Source organism: Chlamydotis macqueenii, chromosome 2 (assembly GCF_036417535.1).
Source record: "Chlamydotis macqueenii isolate bChlMac1 chromosome 2, bChlMac1.mat, whole genome shotgun sequence".
NCBI lineage: Eukaryota > Metazoa > Chordata > Aves > Otidiformes > Otididae > Chlamydotis > Chlamydotis macqueenii.
Genome location: NC_141557.1, coordinates 2,544,847 through 2,568,104, shown reverse-complemented (window position 1 = coordinate 2,568,104; position 23,258 = coordinate 2,544,847). Strand labels below are relative to the sequence as shown.

General features: G+C 44.0%; 1 protein-coding gene across 1 annotated transcript in view; it reads right to left on the bottom strand.

The window, feature by feature from the left end:
* OBSCN (obscurin, cytoskeletal calmodulin and titin-interacting RhoGEF) overlaps positions 1-23,258 on the bottom strand; it is a 193,346-nt gene that overhangs the window by 125,456 nt on the left and 44,632 nt on the right. Inside the window, exons 14-31 of the mRNA XM_086741706.1 lie at positions 22,052-22,321; positions 20,963-21,238; positions 20,231-20,506; positions 18,747-19,022; positions 18,015-18,290; positions 16,629-16,904; positions 15,560-15,835; positions 13,707-13,973; positions 12,945-13,214; positions 12,442-12,705; positions 7,511-7,777; positions 7,066-7,178; positions 6,560-6,713; positions 5,670-5,831; positions 5,073-5,177; positions 4,121-4,387; positions 3,223-3,492; positions 1,973-2,239 (exon numbers count right to left, since the gene is read on the bottom strand). Of these exons, the coding sequence (XP_086597832.1) occupies positions 1,973-2,239; positions 3,223-3,492; positions 4,121-4,387; positions 5,073-5,177; positions 5,670-5,831; positions 6,560-6,713; positions 7,066-7,178; positions 7,511-7,777; positions 12,442-12,705; positions 12,945-13,214; positions 13,707-13,973; positions 15,560-15,835; positions 16,629-16,904; positions 18,015-18,290; positions 18,747-19,022; positions 20,231-20,506; positions 20,963-21,238; positions 22,052-22,321 (4,332 nt within the window). The remainder of the gene's footprint in view (positions 1-1,972; positions 2,240-3,222; positions 3,493-4,120; positions 4,388-5,072; positions 5,178-5,669; positions 5,832-6,559; positions 6,714-7,065; positions 7,179-7,510; positions 7,778-12,441; positions 12,706-12,944; positions 13,215-13,706; positions 13,974-15,559; positions 15,836-16,628; positions 16,905-18,014; positions 18,291-18,746; positions 19,023-20,230; positions 20,507-20,962; positions 21,239-22,051; positions 22,322-23,258) is intronic.

The following is a 23,258-nucleotide window of genomic DNA, read 5'->3' as shown; positions in this document are numbered from 1 at the left end:
TTGGCCACAAACAGCAAGTACAAAGAGATAAAGCAACTTGCTCAGGCTTAGGAGCAACAGGAATTGAATTATTTTCTTTTCCAGTCCTTGGCCAGGGGTTTCTCTTTGCAGTTTCTCCACTCGTGAAATGCTGTTTCTCAAGGACTAGCTAACTAAGAGGAGGGTTTGAGAGTATTAAATAATTTTGATGTTTGGATGAACTTCTGCAAAGACAAATCGTTATCAAGAGTTGCTCCATGGACTTCTGGAAATGATTCTGTGGCTCATCTCCAAGTCTTGCTGAAAGCAACACAGTGATTATCTTTTCTTACAGTTTCACCAGAGGAGAAGAACCAGCTAAAAATAGTGTCATATCTGGATGAGATAGAACAACATTATTAATAAAAAAACGTATAGCACGTATAAAAGCTGACACACTGGTCTGGTGTTGTGGTTTTGTCTAGTGAGGGGGGACCTAAGGTGGTAGCTTCTGTAGGAAACTGCTAGAAGTCGCTCCCCTTTGTTCAGTGGACTCGGTCGGGCCTAGGGCGGACCCACTGCTGGCCAAGGCCGAGCCGATTGGTAGCAGAATGTCCCGTGATAACGCCTCTGCGATAAGGTATTTAAGAAGGGGAAAAGAGAAAAAAAAAAAAAGAAGAAGAGAAGATGTGAAGAAGCTGAGTGGGGGCAGAGGCGCAGAGGGGGAGGCGCGAGCCTCATGGGCCTTGCAGGCCTCACCCGCTGGCCTCTCACTGGGGGGGCCAACTGGGCCCAACTCAGCCCGGCCTGGCTGCAAAAAGTGGAGAGGAGATGAGATGGATGATGTGAAGAGATTCTGAGAGGCATCTGCCAGCCTGTTGTGAAGAACTTTTCTTGTGAGAGGAACAGCTGCAGACGCCAAGGTCAGTGAAGAAGGAGTGGGGGGAGTAATGCAGCTCCTGGCCAAGATTCCCCTGCAGCCTGTGGTGACGACCATGGTGGAGCAGGTTGTCCCCCTGCAGCCCATGGAGGTCCACGGAGGGGCAGAGATCCATTTGGAGCCCGTGGAGGACCCCGTACCGGGGGAGGTCTGAAGGCGGCTGTGGCCCGTGGAGGGCCTGCTGGGGCAGCTGTTCTGGAGGGACTGCACCCCGTGGAACAGATGTCCCACGCTGGAGCAGTTTCATGAAGGACTCTGGCGTATGGGTGGGACCCCACACTGGAGCAGGGGAGGAACATGAGGAGTTCTTCCCCTGACCATGAAGCAGTGATGTAAAACATCGCGTGATGAACTGACCGCACCGCCATTCCCTCTTTCCCGCTCTGCTGCTCAGTGGGGGGAAGGTAGTAGAGATAATGTTAAGCTCGGGAAGAGGGAGGGGTGGGGAGGAGGTTTATCTTGTTCTCTGTCTCATTATCCTGCTGTTTTTAGTAAAAAATGAATAGTTTTCCCCAAGTCAAGTCTGTTTTTGCCCGTGACGGTAACTTTAAGGATTTCTCCCTGTCCTTATCTCAAACCTTGAGCCGTTTTTCCTTATATTATCTCTCCCTGTTCTCTCGGAGGGTGGGGGGAGTGAGAGAGAGACTGCGTAGTCTAGTCCCAATCGGGGCTGAACTACAACATCTGGAAATTAAAACCACAACCAAGATCACCAGAATCAGAATCCTGTAGCAGTTTAACAGAAAGGACGTTTTTAGCTAGAAGTACCAGAGTTCTCGTTCCTCAGATGAAACGGAAAATAACGTGCCTTGAGAAAGACGTGAATTTCTGCTTTACCCAGATGATGCCCTTCCACGCGCATTACCTACTTCATGGCAAGTGCTGGATTTCAGTATCATGGAATATCAGCGCAGTGCATAATACAGTCAGTTCACCTGAGATACTGCTTTTATGCAAAATTAGCAGAAGATAACTGAGGGAATCTACCTTTACTCAAAACCAGAAACCCAGAGTGAAATACTGAACCACAAAGACATGCAACAGGCAATCCCCCCTGCTGCAAACCACTTGTACCTTCCACAGTCAGCGTGGCTTCGGTCTCTGCATTTCCAGCCTTGCACTTGTACACACCAGCATCTTCGGGCTTCACCTTCAAAATCTTGAGCTCTGCTGAATGCTGCTCCCGCTTGATTTTGTACTTCTCGGAAGGCTCGATGGGTATGTGGTCCTTGAACCACTTCACAACCTTCGGAGAAGGCCTAAAGTCGCAGGACAGAACGACTGAATGGCGTTCCAGAGCTGTCTTGTCCTCCATCTTCCTGGTGATCTGTATGTTGTAATCTGCAAAGTAGGGTTGGGAAAGAGAAAGTGATCAGTATGAAGTAGCGGAAGGTTTCTAATCTGTATTTCATGCCAATAAATTTCATTTCTGTCGTTCATAACTATTTCGTGAATTGCTCAGGTGAATAGAAGGAAGTAGATTCAGATTAGACATCAGGAAGAAACTCTTCACACTGTGGGTGATGGAACAGTGGCCCAGGTTTCCCAGAGAGGTGGTGGATGCCCCATCCCTGGAAACATTCAAGGCCAGGCTGAAGTAGGCTCTGAGCAGCTTGATCTGGTTGGAGATGTCCCTGCTCCTTGCAGGGGGGTTGGACTGGATGGGCTATGAAGGTCCCTTCCAACTCAAACTATTCTATGACTCTGTGATTCTATGCTACAGGTTTCTGTTACAGAGCTGATTTGCTTTGAAGCTAAAACAATATGATGATGATCTATAGGGAATGCTGGTTTCTGTAAGAAAGTACCGTATATCAACTACCAAATGTATAGTCCAATTCTGGTTCAGTGCTTACTGAACTCCTGTCTAACTGAAGTTTTTATTCAAGAGTAAATTAAAGGCAAAACAAGGACTTCAGGATGTGATTGGAGATATTTACTATGGTGACAGCAGAAGATAAAAAGCCTTGAAGCTTTGTCCCAGATCAAGTCAATGACAAAGCAGATTAAGTAAATGAGCTATCAAACTTGTCTAGTTCAGAAATGGGACAAAATAAACTCTCCTGGCAAATTTCATCTCTTTTATCCCCTTTGGTAAAGTCAAGAACTAAAAAAAAAAAAAAAACAAAGGAAAAAAACCCCAAACCCAGTTTTAGCTCAAGAGACTTAAATACCAGATTTGAATACCAGGCACACCAAACCGATTTAATCGGATCCCTTCCTAAGACATTGCTGTCTCATTTTGTGTGTCCATTATTGTGCCCAATAACTGTAAGAGGGAAGATTTTTCATGATCTAATTCAAGCCAGGACATATCACACTACCTCTGACAAGCAGGTTTGCTGTGGATTTTGATTTGCCGATGGAGAACTGAATGGTGCCTGTCATATCAGCACTGGTTTTCAGTATTGTCAGCCGATGGATGGTGCCTTCTTGCTGCATGATAATGTTTCTGCCAGCCTGTAAGACTTCTCCACGTAGAGACCATTTGGGGGGTTTCACAGATGGAATGGATATCTCACATTCAAACTTGGCTTCTTCAGGCTCAGTCACGTCCTCATCACACAGCTCCTTTACAATGTTAATGGCTTGCTCTGGATGAAGGATGGAAGGGGAATGCAGGGGTTTAGGAGTCATGAAAGAACTCTTTCATTAGCATCCTGCACACTCATGCCATCTTTACTGCATTGGAATACTGCACTTTTTGGCTCAAAAGGCCTTAAAACATTTTTTTTTTGCATAAAAATAAACGTATATTGCTGATCACAGATCAGACAATGAGACTGTGACATTGCCTCAAGAGAATCCAGATCTCCTGATTCTCAGTCCTATTTCTAAAGCCATCTTCCTACTCTGATATCGAACACTTGGGGCTATATAAAATGGAAAAGAAGGTTCACTGAAATGCAGGTGTTGGTAAAAGGAAATACTTTGGTTAGCTATAGCAACTTTTCTTTGAACGACAAACTTTCTCCAGTACATCTGATATACTTCTCTGAAACAGGAATTTCCTTAGGGGAATGTATCATCTATTAATTTTCTAGGATGTTCCTAACCTTACAATCCCAAAAGGAAGCAACATGAATGGACCTCAGAAAAAAATCAACACTGAATTAAAATAGTTTTTAAGTGGTATTGTGTTTCCAAAGAAAATTACAAGGGCTTTTAAAATCAGTCAATCCTCCTTCCAATGCATCCCAGAGGGGAAAAATGGTTTACTACCTTCAACAAAGAAATTAGCACTGCTTTTGTCATCAAAGGCATCACAAGTGTACGTGTCTTCATCTCGATAGTCTGCATCGTTGATGATGAGTTTCCGATAGACACCGTCGCTCACAATTTCGTATTTGTCACTAGGATGAATTTCAACGTCGTTTTTGTACCACCTGACCTCGGCATTGGCACGAGACACCTGGCACTCCAGGAATCCCCGATGTTTTTCAAGAGCAATCTTATCTCGCAAAGGCTTCACAATTTTTACAGGTAGCTCTAAAGGGAGTAAAAAAACGATGGAGTAATCAGTACAGTTTCCATGAGAGGTGCCAATTAAAAACTCATTAGCAAGATTTCTTTTATATTTGGTTATTTGGATGATGACAGGAATCCCCGTTATGCTAAGCACTCAGCTAGCACGCAGCAAGTGAAGAGCTAATGGAAGGAAAATTTTTTAGCCCTATTTTACCACTTAGATGGCTGAACTGCAGCAATAATAGGTAATTTACTCAACAATAACGCAGCAGCGCTATGGTAAAGCCAGGGACAGATCTCAGATTTCCTGAGCTCTCATCAGTGTGTTAACTCAAATGTCTTCCCTCTCTGTCTCTATCACATTAAGTTAAACACACAAAAAATGCTGTATTCTTCTTAAACATACATCAGAAATAGAAAACGCAGGAGAAAATCAAGCTACAGCTTTTTGTCCCCCAAATTCAAACATGACTTTTAATATCTTAAGGTACAAAAACAAACTTGTCAGAAAATAAACTGTGTTACTTAGCAAAAGTAAACTCCCAGGCTGCTATTTCACATGCAATAAGGTAGGTAGGAGATTTTTTTTTTTTTTCCTTGAAAGCTTTAGGTATTGTTTAACATTCTTCACTTTAAAAGCGAGGAGAGTTGCTTGGTTTGTAACATAACAGAGCTTACGTAGCATTGGCACGAAAAGCATAATTACCTTTTACAGTAAGCTGGGCACAAGATTCTGCCTTTTCTGCTACAAATTTGATCTCTGCTGCATCTTCGACTTGGACACGCGTGTAAGTCAGCGAATAGGTCTTTCCTGAGAACAAATACACAAGCAGACACATCTTGGCCTGAGCAAACAGCTCCACTCTCCGAGGCATGCTGCCAGGTTGAGCACCGCTGGTTTCAGTGCATCACCACCTGCTCTCACAGCAGCAAGGCCGAACATTCCCCTGCATCTGTGTCCCTGTATCAAAGGGTAACCTAACCTCAGCTCCTCCAAGGACTGGTTAAATGTGGTCCCCACCACCTGGAAAGTACTCGAAACAGAAGGATCCCACCCACTGTCAGATGATACAAATTCCTACCCGCTGCTGGCAGCATGGGATGGTGGGACGACATCAAATTGACCATTAAAGTTCCCACCATGTCACTGTCCCAGCCCAGCTGCAGCCCCAAAACTAAAGGGAAACTCTCCACTAAACCTTCTTAACTTGATTTTGAAGGTCAGAACCATTCTGCCTAGTCTCCAATACCAGCACCTACTCCCACCCCCATTCAAGATTGAGATCCCCCTTTGTCATCCTACCATCTTGACGCATTCTAATACTGTCGGTAGCCTTCAGCTTGTTGTCATTTTTGTACCATTGGGTTTGGACCTCATCGTGTGATATCTCACAGACAAAAGATGCGCTCTCATATTCATTCACTTCCACATCTTCCAGTGGTTTAACAATCTTGATATCTCGAGCTGTGAAATCATAGAGACAAATATTTATCTGATATTGCTGAACACAAGTGGCCACATGAGGACAGCATCTAGTAAGCAAAAAGAAAGAGTCGATGTGTCTTTTCAGATGTCCCTCTGGAAAATAACATCTGTCAGGGCACAGCAGATGTGTCTGTTCAGTAACTGGCTTTTAGCACTAGCTTATCTCTGGTGCCTCAGAGCCTGAAGACAAAGTACATCTGGTGCACAGCACAACACACAGGGGGAGAAGCTGTGTTGAGCATAAAGGAGAGATGCAGTTTAGAACGGATGACACTTTCCTTAGCATTTACAACAAAAAGTAGGGCACTTCTTGAGATGATACTCAAGGCTTGTCCAGTCCCTATTCAGGCAAAGCCCCCCTGTGACAATGACAGAAGCTAAATCAAACCATCTCAGCACCAGCCATTGAATCTTTGCGTTGTGTCAGGCTGTCCAGTACTTACTAACTTGTGAATCTAGAAACACCATCTAAATTCCAGAAACCAGAAATCACTTATGATAAATGGAAAACTAAGTTAGCACCTTTTCCAAAATTATTTCCAAAAATAGAGCAAGCACAGGACAGCTCTGCCAGCACTTTCTCTCTTGGAACATAAAGTTATCCAAAACGAATAATTGAGAAATACACAAACTGTACACGAAGCATTTCTTGCCATGGAGTCAAAAATAGTGCAGTAGAGGTCATTTCCTACTTCAGTCAAACATACCATGAACCTTTAGGGTAGCTGATGTCTTGTCTTGAGCTGCTTCACACGTATAGGTCCCCTGGTCTTCATATTCACACTTGTGAATAATGAGGCTTCTCTTATTTCCCTGGGAAATAATCCCTACTTTTTTACTTTGACGGAGCTCCTTCCCATCCTAAAAGGGAAAAGGCCAAACCAGATCACCACCAACTCTTCTACCTCTGTAGTGAGCAAAACAAACATTCAGATCTGTGCTTAATTCACCTGTCTCGTTGGACTTAACGGAATTGTGCTTACTAGAATATGTGTTGAAACTTAAACACAGTGCAAAGTTTTCAAGAAGGAGGAACGGCTGAAGAACATGCATCACTTTTGGTTGACCATAGACACCTATTTGAAGTCTTAAGGCACTGTGCAGGGTTGGCAATGAGCCTTAGACTCATGTTCCCTGGAAGTGAAGTTAAAGGCTTCCATTCCCTCCCAGAGAAATCAGAAATTAAAATACCACTGCCCTTTAAGTGCCATACCTTGAACCACTTCACATTCACATTGGGCTTGGTCAGCTCACACTCGAATGTGACCTTGTCCTTCTGAGTTACACTAACGTCTGCCAAAGGTTTGCTAATTCTCACAGGCAATTCTGCAAAAAACAAGAAAGTCCAGTTAGTGGGGAATTAGGTCTTCAGGACCTTCTGGCACAAGCAATAGGCAGAGCCTAGCTTTCATGCTTAATAAAACTCGTGACAAAAGTTATTTTTTTTAGCATATTACCATGAGTTGTCTTGTGGACAATGATGTTACAATAATCCTGTTCACACTAGAAGGATATGTTATTAGACGATGGTCCAGTGCTTAACATCTTTTTCAATTACAAGGAAAGCTTATGGACCTCTTAAAAGCTCACTCTCTAGGTCAGAAGAAGACAACCATGTCCCACACCAACCAGGGCCTGAGACTTTCAGGTCTGTGTACCTCTCACTGTGAGTCTCCCTGATGAATGAATGCCATCTGCTTTGAAGGAAATGAGTCCTGCATCTTCAAGAGTCACCGAAGAAAGAGTCAGCGAATGTTTCTTCCCCAGGACACCAATACTGATATTTGGTGAAGGCTTCAGCCGAACGCCGTCCTTCTGCCAGGTCCCTTCCACATCCTCATGCGACACCTCCACCTCGAAGGTGACGGTCCCTTTCTCAGAGACTTCGAGGGGCTGAAGACCTTTCACCAGCTTGATCTGCCTCACTGAAAAAACAACAAAGACAAGTTGGAGATCTCACTCTGACAGCTGTGAAACAGCCTGAGAACTTCTGAAATAGATGATTTCCTTCTTCCTCATGCAGGAATACAACAAATTGGTGTCTGCAAATTAAACAACCACCTTTGCAGGAAATAAAACCTGTTCATCACCATACTGCTAGCATGGCTGCTGTTCTTAAAATGAATGCTTTCAGCTGGGACAAACAAGTCAGCCAAATGTTGCAGAAAAGGAAGAAACTGGCCCTTTTTCCAGCAAGATCCACAACACTCACAGTCTACACCAGAAATAAACTTTGAGGTTGTACACACACACACAGGAGTAGCGGCATTCCTGTGAGGTGGTCACCAATAACCATCAGGAAGAAACACTCTAGAAGAAGACAACGCTGCTGTTATTTATACCGGGACCAGGCTCTCTGTGCAGTACAGCAAGAGAGATGTTGAAAATACTTATTCTTCAGGTATCAAGTGCGCTGACACCTCACAGCTGGAGGGACAAAGCATCTGTGGTTTGGGTGGATATTACCTCTTCCCACTATAAGACATCACTGCCCTATCAGCCAGTAAAATGGATTTAGTGTTTAAACTTGTCTCATCCTTTAAAATAAATTAAGTTGTCAACTAAAAAAAAAAAAAAAACTCAAAACATAACAAAAATCCCCCTCTACAAAGCCACAAGAACCTTCAGCTCCCTATGGGTGCCATGGGAATATTTGAACCTTCCTAGTGCATGTTTAGCGGAGATAATCCACATTCAGACAGGATCTGAATGCAAACCTGACCAGGAGTGGGCTGAGGGCTCTGTTGGGTGGTCATGGTCTGGACCCAGCTCCTGGGCTGAGGACATCACGGCCTCTCTGAGGCTCAAACATCTCCTGATGGCACCTGTCCTTAAACCACATGGGGAACAACAGGGAACAAACTGTTTCTCCAAAGGTCACACAGAGGTGATATGAGTAGATTATGACTTTATTAAGAATCTGGGTGGAAGCACAGTACTGCTTTCCCTGGGGTGGGGGGGGGGGGAAGGGGGGAGGTCACACTCCATGTAATGCCAGCTCCTTATGCCTTTCCTGTCCCCTCTGCTGCTGTTGCACCTCACAGCAGGTTTACAGAGCACCATATGCATCCTTTGCAGGATCCTATCTAATTCCTCTCTCAAGGAAACCACACAGGTTCCTCTTTCATGGTCTTCTCCAAGGTCACGACCACTTAAACACAAATTTGCCCCAAGGACATGTCTTGAACCAGACAAATGAGGGAAATATAGACTCTTCCAGGAGCTTGTTCTTTGCTTCCCAAAGTAAGACATCAGCTCTCCTGGCTTTGCTCAACGGAAGTTGCACCAGTCCCCAGTCTCTGATCTGATTTTGTGGCCAGTGCCACAGTACCCTGGGGTACCTCATTCTCTAAACTGAACACAGTGTACCTGCTACTGTCTAGCCTTTCCCCTACGTTAACGGGCACTCCAGCCCCTCAAGCAGTGAATGGACCAAGGATCATACTGGTATTATTCCAAGGAGACAGCAAAGGGACTGTAGAAACACTAACTAAACAACATAGCAATTTCTAACTCACTAAGTGTCCTCCTGGATATATCCTCACCTGGTGTTGTACGCAAGTTGGGGGAAAAAAAAAAAAAAATCACTTTTTCAAAGGTCTTGTCATAAAGCAGCAATGCTTGGGGAATGCTAGAACTTTTACAGGATTTATTTTAATAGATAAGATTTTGTGTCCAGAGATAGGAAATTTCATATTCATGTTCCCAGTATAATTTCTGCTATAATTAATTGACCTAATTACGCTTTTCCCTGATGAAAGTTTAGAGATGTACCAGAGGAAGAACCACTTTACCTACGACTGATTTATTTAAGCCTTCCACAAACATCTCCTCCTGGCCACAACTGAAAATTGATGTTCAGTGAGATAATGTTACTGGTTTGAGCAGCTCAGTTATTTTTGGGATCTCTTGGCATCTTAAGATCAGAGCAAATGCTTATCTTTTGATGAAGTAACTTTTATACTAGAGTAAATAAACAGATTTTCACATAGCTATTCCTTATTTGCCTTGCTCTGAAAGCAATCTCAAACAAAAGAGTATCAGTTGGTGATCTTTTTTTTTTTAAAAACGGTCCTTTGAAATCAGGCTGCTCTGCCTAAATCTGAGCACCAAATAGTAGCAGCTCAATTCCCCAGACTGTGAGCATTTAAAGAACTTCTGCTGACCTCAATGTAAGCTCTAACGTGTTCTACTGAAAGGAGGCCATTTGCTTAAATGCAAAAAAAAAAAATGGAGCACCATTTAAACTTCTACTTTTAGAGTCTTGCCTTTGCTGTAAAGCAGTGTGAGAGCTTGTTCCTGTCTCGGCTGGAGGACTTTGGATGCAGGTGGTAGAGCACTGGAACAGATTGGCCAGAGAGGTGGTGGATGCCTCATCCCTGGAAACATTCAAGGCCAGGTTGGATAGGGCTCTGAGCAACCTGATCTGGTTGGAGATGTCCCTGCTTCTTGCAGGGGGGTTGGACTAGATGGGCTTTGAAGGTCCCTTGCAAGCCTAACTATTCTATGATTCTATGGTTCATTCCAAAATACATCATGTCTAGTGAGATTCTTGTATACGGCCCCTTTCCCACTGCATCTCATAACTAACGCTTGGATAATCACACGCAAAAATAATTCCCTGCTACAGTAAGTCAATTTCCCTTTTTGATCATGGTCACTCTCAGATCATCTTGAGTTTCCATCACTGCATGAAGCCATCTCAGTTCGTCAACTGAGGAGCTACTTTTTACAGTGACACTAAGTGTAAGCGATGAGAATGCAGCTGGGGGCCTCAGAAGCACAAACCAAAATCCTCTCTCTCCATCGGAACAGGAAGTTTATAAACCAGAGACAGATATACATTTACGTTTGCATGACTCACCTTGCACAAAACACTGTTGGCAGCTATCAGGACTACCCAATTACTTCCTATATAAATACTGTTCCATCATTTTTGGCTTTGCTATAGCAACAGCCAGTGCCTAAAACCAGGTATAACTGAATCTACAGCCACTTGCTGAAACATCTAGCTGGAAGGAAACCGATTGTCACCTAAAGCCTGAAAAAAAATGCCTTGGGATGCAATGTGTGAAAGAGGATGGAGTAGCCAACTGTCATGTACTGCACTGCATTCATCCAGCACATTGTGACCATGGACATGCCGTATTTCTTTATCTTCTGTAGACCCAGTTCATCTCATTTAACTGAGACGGTAAACCTGAATCCATTTCCAAATCAGGATCGTAGTCACCCATGGTTCCATGAATAGTCAGAAAGACATTCCAGAACGTAATTCAGTGCATCTAAGACTTAAAACAATCGCTGGAGGTCTTTTTTTTTCCTTTCTGTTGACTACAGAAGGAGCTGGAAAGAGATGTGCTAGATTTAGGCTGCATGAATCCAAGCCTAATCTACCAGCTTCTAGTCACTGGTAATGTCTGGGTTTTTTTCCTAGAGCTATTCAGTTTGGAAAAAAAGATGAGTAACTGCCAATAGAAGTGATAACAGCCGTTCCTCACAACAGGTTGGCAGACACCTCTCAGGATCCTTTTTACATCTTGTTCACTTCTCATCTCCTCTCCACTTCTTGCAGCCAGGCCGGGCTGAGTTGGGCCCAGTCGGCTGCCCGGCGGGAGGCCAGAGGGTGAGGCCTGCAAGGCGCACAAGGCTCTCGCCTCCCCCTCTCTGCCCCTGCTCCAGCTTCTTCACTTCTTTTTTTTTTTTTCTGTTTTCCCCTTCTTAAATACTTTATCACAGAGGCGTTATCAGGGAACATTCTGCCACCAATGGGTCCGCCCTAGGCCCGGCCGAGTCTGCTAAACAAAGGGGGGCAACTTCTAGCAGTTTCCTACAGAAGTTACCACCTTGGGCCCCCCCTTACTAACAAAACCAGAACACACATAGAGAACAGATTGTTCCCTTCCACTTTATTACAGCCTCTTATGTACTTGAAGTCTGTTATCAAGTCGTTCCTTACCTATTATTTATGACCTACACAGCATCAATTGGTGTCAGGGGCTTTACAGACAAAATTAGATAGTCCTCAAGTGCCTACATCTTGTCTTCATCTATCCTATAACAACCATGACAAAAGGACAGAAGTACAGGGCTACAGGTGAGACACCATTAGCTTACTTGAAAGGGCAGTGCCCTCAGATAGATGATTTGCTTTTGTAATTCTTTCAACCCTGACTGGATATAAAAAGATATTCTGAAGGAGGTGGTTTGCAGAGAAGAACTAGGGCAATGGATGGATGAAGAGGGAATGGTTTGCTAAAAGCCATACAGAGGGAAAAGCAGAGTGCATCTGAGAGTGAGAAATTTCAGAGGAAGGAGAAGAATCAACTAAGTGGCTTAATGGTTAACGGAATGACTGAGAGATGGTGGGATGAGATGGAGGCAACAAGAATCAGCCCCCTCCTCTCTGTTTACTGCCCTTGCTTCCACCTCCTCTCATTCATTTGAGTGGTGGCCAAGCCCATGGTTGTGTCCCTGTGTCCCCATGACAGGTGGGGGTGGCAGTGGCCGTTATGATAATGGGAGAGACACGAATCCACTTTCAAACCCCATCCAGGGTATTTATAGAACTGGAGATCATTCAACTTACTTTCCACATTGATCTTGGCTTGGGTCTTGTCATCAGGACTCTCACAGCAGTAGAAACCCCTGTCTGCAAAGGAGATGTCCTTAACCACCAAAGTATGCTTTGTTCCCTCGGCTTTGATCTCTATTTTGTCACTGGGCTTCAGTATGATGCTGTTCCTCATCCACTTCACCTCTGCAGGCTTGGTCAGCTCTACCTCCAAGGTCACTGTGTCCCTCTCTTCAACTGTTCTGGGCTCCAGTTTCTTCTTGAATGAGATTGAGGCCTCTGCCAAAGGATAAGAAATCTTAGTAAGAATGTAGAGAATCCAGAAAACTGGGTTTTAGAGAGAATTAAAATGGTCGTTCATGTATCTCCACTCCCAATGCATTCTGGGCATCCATATTTAATGATGCAAAAGCAGAATTTCCCTACTGCTAACATAATTGGTCAGAGGGAAGGCCACATAAAACAGCATAGGACATAGTATCAGTGACAGTCTACCAGAGGATATTATCGCTTCCTACCTCGGACTCTGAGACTGGCTCTGCTTTCTACACCCTCAGCATTGGCAGAAATTTCAGCTGCATCTTCCAGCGTCAGATCAGTGATGGTGAGACTGTGGTTGGTGTCCTTCTGTGAGATCACATACTTCTTGCTGGCTTCAATCTGGACACCATTCTTGAGCCAAGTGACCACAGCATCACTGGGAGAGACAGTGCACTTGAACACGGCCTCTTTTCCTTCCTCGGAGACCACGCTGTTGAGACTTGTAATGAATTTCACCACTCTGGGAGCTGGTGGATAGGAATAAAACATTTAGGAGCATATCTTTGAGACATGGCATAAACACCTTCAAAGAGCTTCAATGATTTTATGGGAAGCATCAATTTTTATTACTCACAGTAAGTGATCACAATAATGGGTCACGATATTTCCCACGTCTGAGTAAGTTTTGTGTATAAAGATGTCAGAAGAGAGAGGCAAACAAAGAGGGGGCAAAAAAATCCCATCTCAGACTTGGGACAATGAATTGCGGCCTCAAATGCAATATGAAGGTAAATTTGACCACGTATTAAGAGACTTGAGCTCCAGAGGTCTCAAAATCATTATTTTCTTCACAAATAGAGGTTCCACTGACACTGAGAGAGGAAGTGGAGTTTTGTTTTGTTGTCAGCAGAGGAGACAACACAAAAGGATGAACAAACTCAGCTCTGCAAAGTTGTAATGGCTGGGGACAAAACCCAAGGATCCCTCCACAATGTCACCATGTAGTTCTACAGATATACCTTTGGGGGTGACGGTAATGCTGGTCTTGTCATCTCTGGACTCACAGGAGTACTCTCCCTCATCCTCAGCCCGGATCCCGGTTATTGTCAGGGTCCGCTTGACCCCTTCCTCATGAATCTGGAAACGCTTGCTGTGCTTGATCTGAACTCCGTTCCTGCGCCACACCACCTTCCCTTTGGCATGGCTCACGTCACAGGTCAAAGAGATGCTGCCTCCAATCTCAGCATTAACAGCTTCAAGTTTTTTGGCAAACTTCACGGGGATTTCTGAGATGCAGAAGGAGGAGAAATTATGAGAAAGGAAAAGATAATAAACCTGTTCTAAGAAACTGTTTCTGGTCAACTTCAAAAGAAGATTAAAACCAAACCAAAAAACAACCAAAAACCCAAATCCCAACAGATCTGGGGATCAGCATAGACAGAAACAAAACAAAAAGGTGGAAATTTAGGGAGATTCCTTTGACATGGAATTTTAAGATCATTAGAATCATAGAATCATAGAATGGTTAGGGTTGGAAGGGACCTTCAAAGGTCATCTAGTCCAACCCCCCTGCAAGGAGCAGGGACATCCCTGACTAGGTCAGGTTGCTCAGAGCCTCATCCAGCCTGGCCTTGAACATTTCCAGAGATGGGGCCTCCACCACCTTTCTGGGCAACCTGTTCCAGTGTTCTATAACTCGCATCGTAAAAAATTTTTTCCTAATTTCTAATCTAAATCTACCCCCCTCTATTTTAAAACCATTACCCCTCGTCCTATTGCAACAGGCCCTACTAAACAGCCTTTCCCCATCTTTCATGTAGGCCCCCTTGAGGTACTGGAAGACCGCTATCAGGTCTCCCCGGAGCCTCCTCTTCTCCAGGCTGAACAGCCCCAACTCTCTCAGCTTGTCCTCATAAGAGAGGTGCTCCAGCCCTTTTATCATCTTCGTGGCCCTGCTCTGGACTTTATCATTCTGTAAAGCAGGAACAATGCTTTTAAACAGGATTCGGTTTTGCCTTCCTTTCTTTCTGATTTCACACCCGATGATGGTGTTTTTACATCAGAGCTTGATTTGCCTGACTAAATGTAAAAATCCTTATGGATGCACAAACTCCATCCAACTTCGTCTCTTCTGTCACCAGAGACACAGCCAATGGAGTCAGAGAAATCAGGGTGTGATTTCTTCCACCCTGAAGGAGACGCTTCAACAGGTTGGATATATCATGACCTGTTAGCAACCACTCCTCTGCAATGACTCCAAAGGGAGCTGAAGGGGTGCATCTCAGCAGCAATCACCAGAGAAAGGAGCGGGCCTTTGCTCTGGGACATCACCCATCTCATCTCCATCTGTGGACCAGCTGTACTTCATCCTTTTTGTCAATTTACAGCCTTAGCCTTGACTAGGGAACAGCACCCCAGGTGCACCATCCCAGGAATAGAGGAGGATACAGTTCAGGTCCTGTTTCCCCGCGTGACTAGCTCACAAATCATCCAACATCCCTCTATATCCTCATCAGCTTCGTCATGCTGGAGAGCAAAGTGGGGAGCAAAAGGGGCTAGGCTTAGGAGGAGACAGAAACAGCGAGATGACAGTGGGGAGCAGACACCAGGAAAAGCACCCATCGTAGTAGTCTTTGTTCGCCTGAGTAGCCAGCAAAGGACAAAAGTTGGGTATTTGGAAGCAGGAGAACTTTGCTGGCCCATGGTTGGGGCCAACAGCCCCAACTGCAATTGGGGCTGTTGCAGCTGCAACAGCAATTCATGCCTTGACGTTTCAACAGTTTTAGAGAGATTTTGGACTTCACCTGCATTGACCATGAGGGAAATGTAGCTGTTGGGTCGGGACACAACCTGTGCACTGCTCTCTGCTCACCTTTCACCTGTACTTTGAACTCCTGCTTGTCGTTCTTTGTCTGGCAAGTGTACACAGCAGTGTCTGTGCTCTCAGCCAGGTTCACCGTCAGGGTCCTGGATGCCCCCTCACTCTTGATCTCATATTTCTTGCTTGCCTTGATTTCTGTTCCGTCCTTGAACCACTTTACTGGAGCAGTTTCAGGCGTTACTGAAGTAGTCAGTGTGATGCTTTCATGTTCTTGAACAATGAGTGGCTCTTTCTGGATAATTTTATTTTCAAATTTAGCTTCTGGTTCTAGGAAAGACATTAAAATATGAAAACTAATAATTTTAATCTCAAATCCTTAAGACAGCCATTTTCTGTTACTCTCTCTTCATGATTCACAACACCAGCTCATCCATAATCTCTAATAACCCAGGGAATACAGCTAAATATTTGTGGCTGAGGTAATCTTTTGCTGAGCAGGAAGAAAGAAAATGATCTGTCAGGCAACCCAGAGTTTTTGCTTAGAAGAGAAGCAAAGGAAAGGAAATGAAAATATATTTTATCTGCTGCCCACAAAAAGCTTGTTTCTTCGAATTAAAATGACCTGTATAATTATTTCCTCTCCCATTTTTAGGATTTTAGATCTAATTAACAAGAAGTATTAATAAGCTAAATCTGAATTTATGGTCTATTTTCTTTTCTGCTCGCTTCTTCTCTATCTCGTACAATGCTTTGCCACAAAACTGGGCAGTTTTGGGGCACACACAGCAGCAGACCAGCTTCTCTTAGTCACCTTTCTCCATAGCTCTATTTTTGCTTTCCAAAATTCCCACTTCTACCTTCAGGTCCCTACCACTTCAAAAAGTTGGGTGTGCAAGGCAGACACAAAGCAAAAAGCTATGTAGTATTTCCATAGCCAAAAAAAAAAGTCAGCAGCCAGACTTCCCACCTCCACACCGCTAGGTTAAAAAGATCAAATTAGCATGTGATGTGGTTCACTGATGTTGCTCCAGGGAAAATGGTGGTTGCACCATGGCCTCTGGGTAGGAAATATTCAGTTTTCCTCTAAGCCATACAGAGAGCTGCTTAGGTGAGTCCTCACCAGTTAGTTCCAACTTGAAGGTCAGCTTCTGGCCTGCAGCCTCACAGATGTATTCTCCAGCATCTTTCTTCTCCAGTTGCTCTATAAGCAGGCGTCGGGTTTTTCCTACAGTTTCTATTTTGAATTTTCTAGAGGACATGAGCAGTTTTCCATCCTTGTACCATTTCACTTCGGTTGCATCCTGTGCTACCTCACAGCTGAGGGTGGCACTTTCTGTCAAGATAGCCTTCACCTCCTTCTGGACCTTTTCCTGGTTTATAAATGCGGGTTTTGGCTCTGAATGGAGAAAAAAGAGAAAATATTGATTAAGGGATTAAATTGAGATAAGTCTTACAGATTTCTACGCAGATGGCTGGAAAATATTTAGGTTGCCACTTGCCAAAACCGATTCCCTTCACTGGGCAACATCTACCCTTCTCTCTGAACGAATCACAACAAATAAACTAGGGAAGCAAGAGCCTAGGAATGGAGAGAACTAAGAGTGTCCTTGACATCAATCCTATGGTTGCAAATCACCATGCAAAAAACTTTTAATTCAAATATTCCTAAATAACATCTTGTCCTGCATATCACCAAAAGCTCGCAAACTGCTTTTACTCAAGGCCTACAGTGAAATGTCAAGGTCACAAATATAGCACTATGGTCTCTTCCACTGTCACATATGTGACTTTCAAAGGGATGAAAAAAATATGATCTCCGTATAGGGCTCAGGTAGGCCAGGATCACGGCTGCCATGGTACTCAAGGTTGTTTGCAGCATCGACGCTCCCTTTAGCAGCACATGCTTAAAGCTGTTTGGGCGCCTTGTGAATCCTATTCCAAAAGACCAGTTACTGGGAATCTTCCATGACAAAGGGACATTTAGCAGCTGGCAGAAGCAGCAAAGCATCTGAGAAGGCTGAAATCTCAAACACTCAACAGCACAAATTCAGAAAAAGTGCTGAGTTTTCAACCCATCTCAATGAGAGCCGCTGCCGAAATTGTAAAAGACAAAGCATAATCCAGCCTCTAAGTTTTCAGAAATGGGATGGCACCTCTAACAAGAAATGGATGTTTGAGCAGCTCCTTACTTTCAAGAGCGCACAAGAACCGACATTTGGGATACCAGAAATGGGAGAGATCTGAATAATATATTGATTTTTATTTCTAATGTATTTATTTCTGCAACTATTATTATTTAGACAGATTAAGAATGAAATTGGCTTTTGTGTCACGCTAAAGACAAATATTTCCATTTCTACAAATCCAGGCAATCTGGTACAGAAAATCATGTGAATCCTACGGGCTGCAACAAGGCCCAGACTATTGCAACAGAGGCATTGTGTAATAGTTATTGCAGTTATGACTTTATTGTCCTCTCCTGTAATTCAGACAAGGTATGTCTTACCTGTAACATCAAGCTTGAAGGTCAGTTTCTGGCCAGCAGCCTCACAGCTGTACTCCCCAGCATCTTTCTTCTCCACCTGACCCACCACCAGACGACGCGATTTGCCCTCTGACTCCACCTTGAACTTCTTGCTCGAGGTGATCAGTTTCCCCTCCTTGTACCATTTCACATCGGTCTTCTCCTGGGCCACCTCACAGCTCAGCGTGGCATTTTCTGATAGTGCAGCTTTCACCTCCTTCTGCACCTTCTCCTTGTTTGTAAACACAACTTCTGGCTCTGAGAAGAGACAGAAATTCAGAGTGTCTCCAAGATTGTTACCCAATTTCTTTATCATGGCTCACAGGTAACACAGGAAACCAAGCCTCTAACTGGAGAACACACATCTAAAACTACTGGAAGGACATGCAAACTGCTTTGTGTTGAGGTTTTTTGTGTTTTGTTTTGGTGAGTGCAGACACTGGGCAGACACTCTACTGCTCTGCAATCCATTGAAAATCAGCTGTGCTGCAGAGTTGTTCTGGTTGCACCAACACGTGGGCATGGAGATGTGCAATCAGTACTTTCCTTTTCATGTTCTTGTCCCTACACAGATGGGTAACTCCTGAAGTTTTTCAAGAACGGAGCTCCCTGTCTTGAAGATTCTATACTGCTTTACATAGGAGGTATACAATAATGTTATTTTTTCTAAATATTCCAGAAATAGGAGTGATGGGCCAAACAATATTCTCTCACCTGTGACGTCAAGCTTGAAGGTCAGTTTCTGGCCAGCAGCCTCACAGCTGTACTCCCCAGCATCTTTCTTCTCCACCTGACCCACCACCAGACGACGCAATTTGCCCTCTGACTCCACCTTGAACTTCTTGCTCGAGGTGATCAGTTTCCCGTCCTTGTACCATTTCACATCGGTCTTCTCCTGGGCCACCTCACAGCTCAGCGTGGCATTTTCTGATAGTGCAGCTTTCACCTCTTTCTTCACCTTCTCCTTGTGTGTAAACACAACTTCTGGCTCTGAGAAGAGAGAGAAATACAAAGTGTGTCCAAGATATGATGTTGCCCAATTTCTTTATCGTGGCCTACAAGTAACACAGGAAAACAAGCCTCTGACTGGACAATACACATGTAAAACTATTGGAAAGTCATTCAAACTGTTTTGTAGTGGAGTTTTTCTTGGGGAGAAGGTTGGTTGTTTGTTAAAGACTTTTTTGTTGCTTTGTCATAAATCACACTATGATTTGTATATTGACAGCAGTAAGCTAGAAGATCATCTGGCTGGTTTATAAGAGCATTGTATGGCAGTGCCCACTCAAGGCAGGATACATTTTGGTTGAACTTGAGCACAAAGTAACAAATTTTTAGAGGCAGAAGCTGTCCTATGCTGTGTCACAGCCCAATATTGTTGATTTCTTTGGTTCTCAACACCTGCCTCTGCTGCCTCTTAGGTAATTTTGTTGAGTGAGAAAGCTGCTAGACCAGGACTGACATGTTCAGGACTGCGTTATTAATTCTCATGCAACCTTGAGAAAACCTCAGCTCATCTTACATTCATAAATCCAAATGGTGAAACCGCCTTGTCCTCCAGAAGACACATTAGTCATACCACTTGCAAGAGGATCAGGAGGTAGGGAGGGGACTGGAAAGCTGAATCCATTCTACAGCCCCAGCAGGGCAATGCATCTGGAATGAGTCTCCAGGACACCATTCTTCCCTAGCTGCCATTCACCTGACTCCTTATAGACCTTAACAGATACCCAGCCTTACTGCCATATTCTCCCCTTAGGCTGAAACAAGCCCTTCCAAGAGAACAAAAGAGAGTGCAGACATTGGGTAGACACTCAACCGCTCTCCACCCTGACCGGGCTCAGAAATGCTCTGAAACACAGATGTGTTGCAGAGTTGTTCTAGTTGTATCAACACACTGGGATGGAGAGTTGCAATCAATACTTTCCTTTTCACAGCCTGTTCCTCCAGAGGGGATTAGCTCCCAAAGTTACTCGATGGATGCAGTTCCCTGCTCTAAAGGTTTTACAAAGTTTACATAGAAGATATAAAGAGAATTGCATTTGTAACTCTTTGTCTCATTTCCACATCAGAGCTAGACCATCTCAGTGATGTTCTCCAAAAATTTGAAGCACAACAGGAAAACAACTTATGAAATAAGATTTGTTTTTCTAAATACTCCAGAAATGGGAAAGATGGGCCAAACAATCTTCTCTCACCTGTGACATCAAGCTTGAAGGTCAGTTTCTGGCCAGCAGCCTCACAGGTGTACTCCCCAGCATCTTTCTTCTCCATCTGACCCACCACCAGACGACGCAATTTGCCCTCCGACTCCACCTTGAACTTCTTGCTTGAGGTGATCAGTTTCCCCTCCTTGTACCATTTCACATCGGTCTTCTCCTGGGCCACTTCACAGCTCAGCGTGGCATTTTCTGATAGTGCAGCTTTCACCTCCTTCTGCACCTTCTCCTTGTTTGTAAACACGACTTCTGGCTCTGAGAAGAGACAGAAATTCAGAGTGTCTCCAAGATTGTTACCCGATTTCTTTATCATGGCTCACAGGTAACACAGGAAACCAAGCCTCTAACTGGAGAACACACATCTAAAACTACTGGAAGGACATGCAAACTGCTTTGTGTTGAGGTTTTTTGTGTTTTGTTTTGGTGAGTGCAGACATTGGGCAGACACTCTACTGCTCTGCAATCCATTGAAAATCAGCTGTGCTGCAGAGTTGTTCTGGTTGCACCAACACGTGGGCATGGAGATGTGCAATCAGTACTTTCCTTTTCATGTTCTTGTCCCTACACAGATGGGTAACTCCTGAAGTTTTTCAAGAACGGAGCTCCCTGTCTTAAAGATTCTATACTGCTTTACATAGGAGGTATACAATAATGTTATTTTTTCTAAATATTCTAGAAATAGGAGTGATGGGCCAAACAATATTCTCTCACCTGTGACGTCAAGCTTGAAGGTCAGTTTCTGGCCAGCAGCCTCACAGCTGTACTCCCCAGCATCTTTCTTCTCCACCTGACCCACCACCAGACGACGCAATTTGCCCTCTGACTCCACCTTGAACTTCTTGCTCGAGGTGATCAGTTTCCCGTCCTTGTACCATTTCACATCGGTCTTCTCCTGGGCCACCTCACAGCTCAGTGTGGCATTTTCTGATAGTGCAGCTTTCACCTCTTTCTTCACCTTGTCCTTGTTGATGAAAGCATCTTCTGCCTCTGGAATTAAGTGTACCAGGCCCGATTTAGAAAATTAGTCTTTCACACACACACACCCCCTTCCCAAATGCACACATCAGATTGTGGTTCTGAAGATGGATTTCAAATTCACATTCCCTGCCAACACTGTCAACTGAATGTTCACATTTGAGTTACATCAAGTGCTGGTGAAGGACTCATTTATTGCTAGTCCAAGACAGTTTAGATGGCCCCAATTTTGCTTTCATTTCCACCACTATCATTCTCCAAAATCTGCAGAAAAGAAGTTCACATATCCCAGTGTCCAGCAGCACACCGGTGGATGCAGTCTGTACAATGTCTGATTGCTGTAAGAGGACAAGTATTAAATTTTGCAAGCAAACCAGGAGCTGCAATTTACTTTGCCATCAAAAGCAAAGCTAGGTTTGGGAAGCAAAATTTGTAAGCCTATTCTGTATCTATATTTTTATTTCCCAAATGTTCCAAAGGTGCATCATCGCAGAACTAAATTTCTCTAATGAATGAAGAGTAGCCAGCCCTCAGGGTATTTGCTCAGCACTGCACAATGCCAGAATCAAAAAGCAATCTAATATGTGAACTTCTCAATTTGCTTTAAATTGTTCAAGACCAAACTGTGGGATGTCAAGGTTAAATCCTGTTCTTACTGATGTCTTGATGAAGAGACATAGCTTCCTCAGCTACTGCTTCTGACACTAGTTCTAGTATTTCCTTTTAGATGGCAGAGGCAAAAATAAAAAGGTTTCTTCCATAATAAAGAGACATTTTGGGGTTTTTTTTCAGTATGTAAAACAGAGATGCGGCAAATTTACTCACCTGTGACTTCAATCTTGAAGGTCAGTTTCTGGCCAGCAGCCTCACAGGTGTACTCTCCAGCATCTTTCTTCTCCACCTGACCCACCACCAGACGACGTGATTTGCCCTCTGACTCCACCTTGAACTTCTTGCTCGAGGTGATCAGTTTCCCCTCCTTGTACCATTTCACATCGGTCTTCTCCTGGGCCACCTCGCAGCTCAGCGTGGTGTTCTCCTTCATCACTGCCTTCACCTCCTTTTGCACTTTGTCCTTGTGTTCAAACACATCGTCTGCAAGATTGGAATGAAGGAAAAAATCTAGAAAAAAGCCCATGAAAATTAAAGCCTTGCCTCCAAGATCGTATGGTATTGGGTTTTCAACGGGAAACAACCTGGTAGACTACAGTTTAAATAAAATAGCTGTAAAGTGAAAAAGGCTAACAGATCAGAGTTAAGGGAATGCTTGAGGAAGTGCTGGCAGGAACAACTTGCTTCCAGAGAGCACAGTTTCTAGCAGCTGCTCATTTGGGCAGCGAGAACTGCCGTGCCCAATCTTTAGGCTTACACAAACTTTCCTGCAAACACTCTATAGGGTCACTCTCTGCAGGCCAAGCAGGATGGGCTCTCTTGGGGAAGCAGGACACGTTTTGTTCACTTGCAGAGAAGACTGGGTTGCATATTCGCAGTAAGCAGGACATACTCCAGTTAGGATCCTTCATCTGCCAACATTGTTCCCGCATTTGAGTCCAAGTAACATTCAGGAAAAAAAAACAATAAGGGTTACAAAATAGATGCATAACAACTGGAATATCATCACAAAGTTCTATATGGAGTTGTGTCCTTATGGAACAGCATCACTTCCCAGATACATTCTACAGAACGTGTGCTACTAATAATACAAAATCACAGTCATAAAATAATTTAGGTTAGGAGTGATGTCTGGACGTCATCCAGTCCCACTTCACTACTCAGAGCAGATAACATTACACGAAGTTACTCAGGGCCACGTCCCGTTGAGTTCTGAATATCTCCAGCGTTGGAGATTCCACAACCTCAAGGCTCCTGTTCCAGAGCTTGACCATCCTCGTGGTGCAAGTTTTTCCTAATATCTTTTCAGAACCTCCGATGTTCCAACTTGCATACTTTGCCTCTTGTCCTATTACCACGAATCTTCAAGAAGAAGATGGAGCTGTGAACTCTATGTCCTCCCATTAGCTAGTTGCAGGCT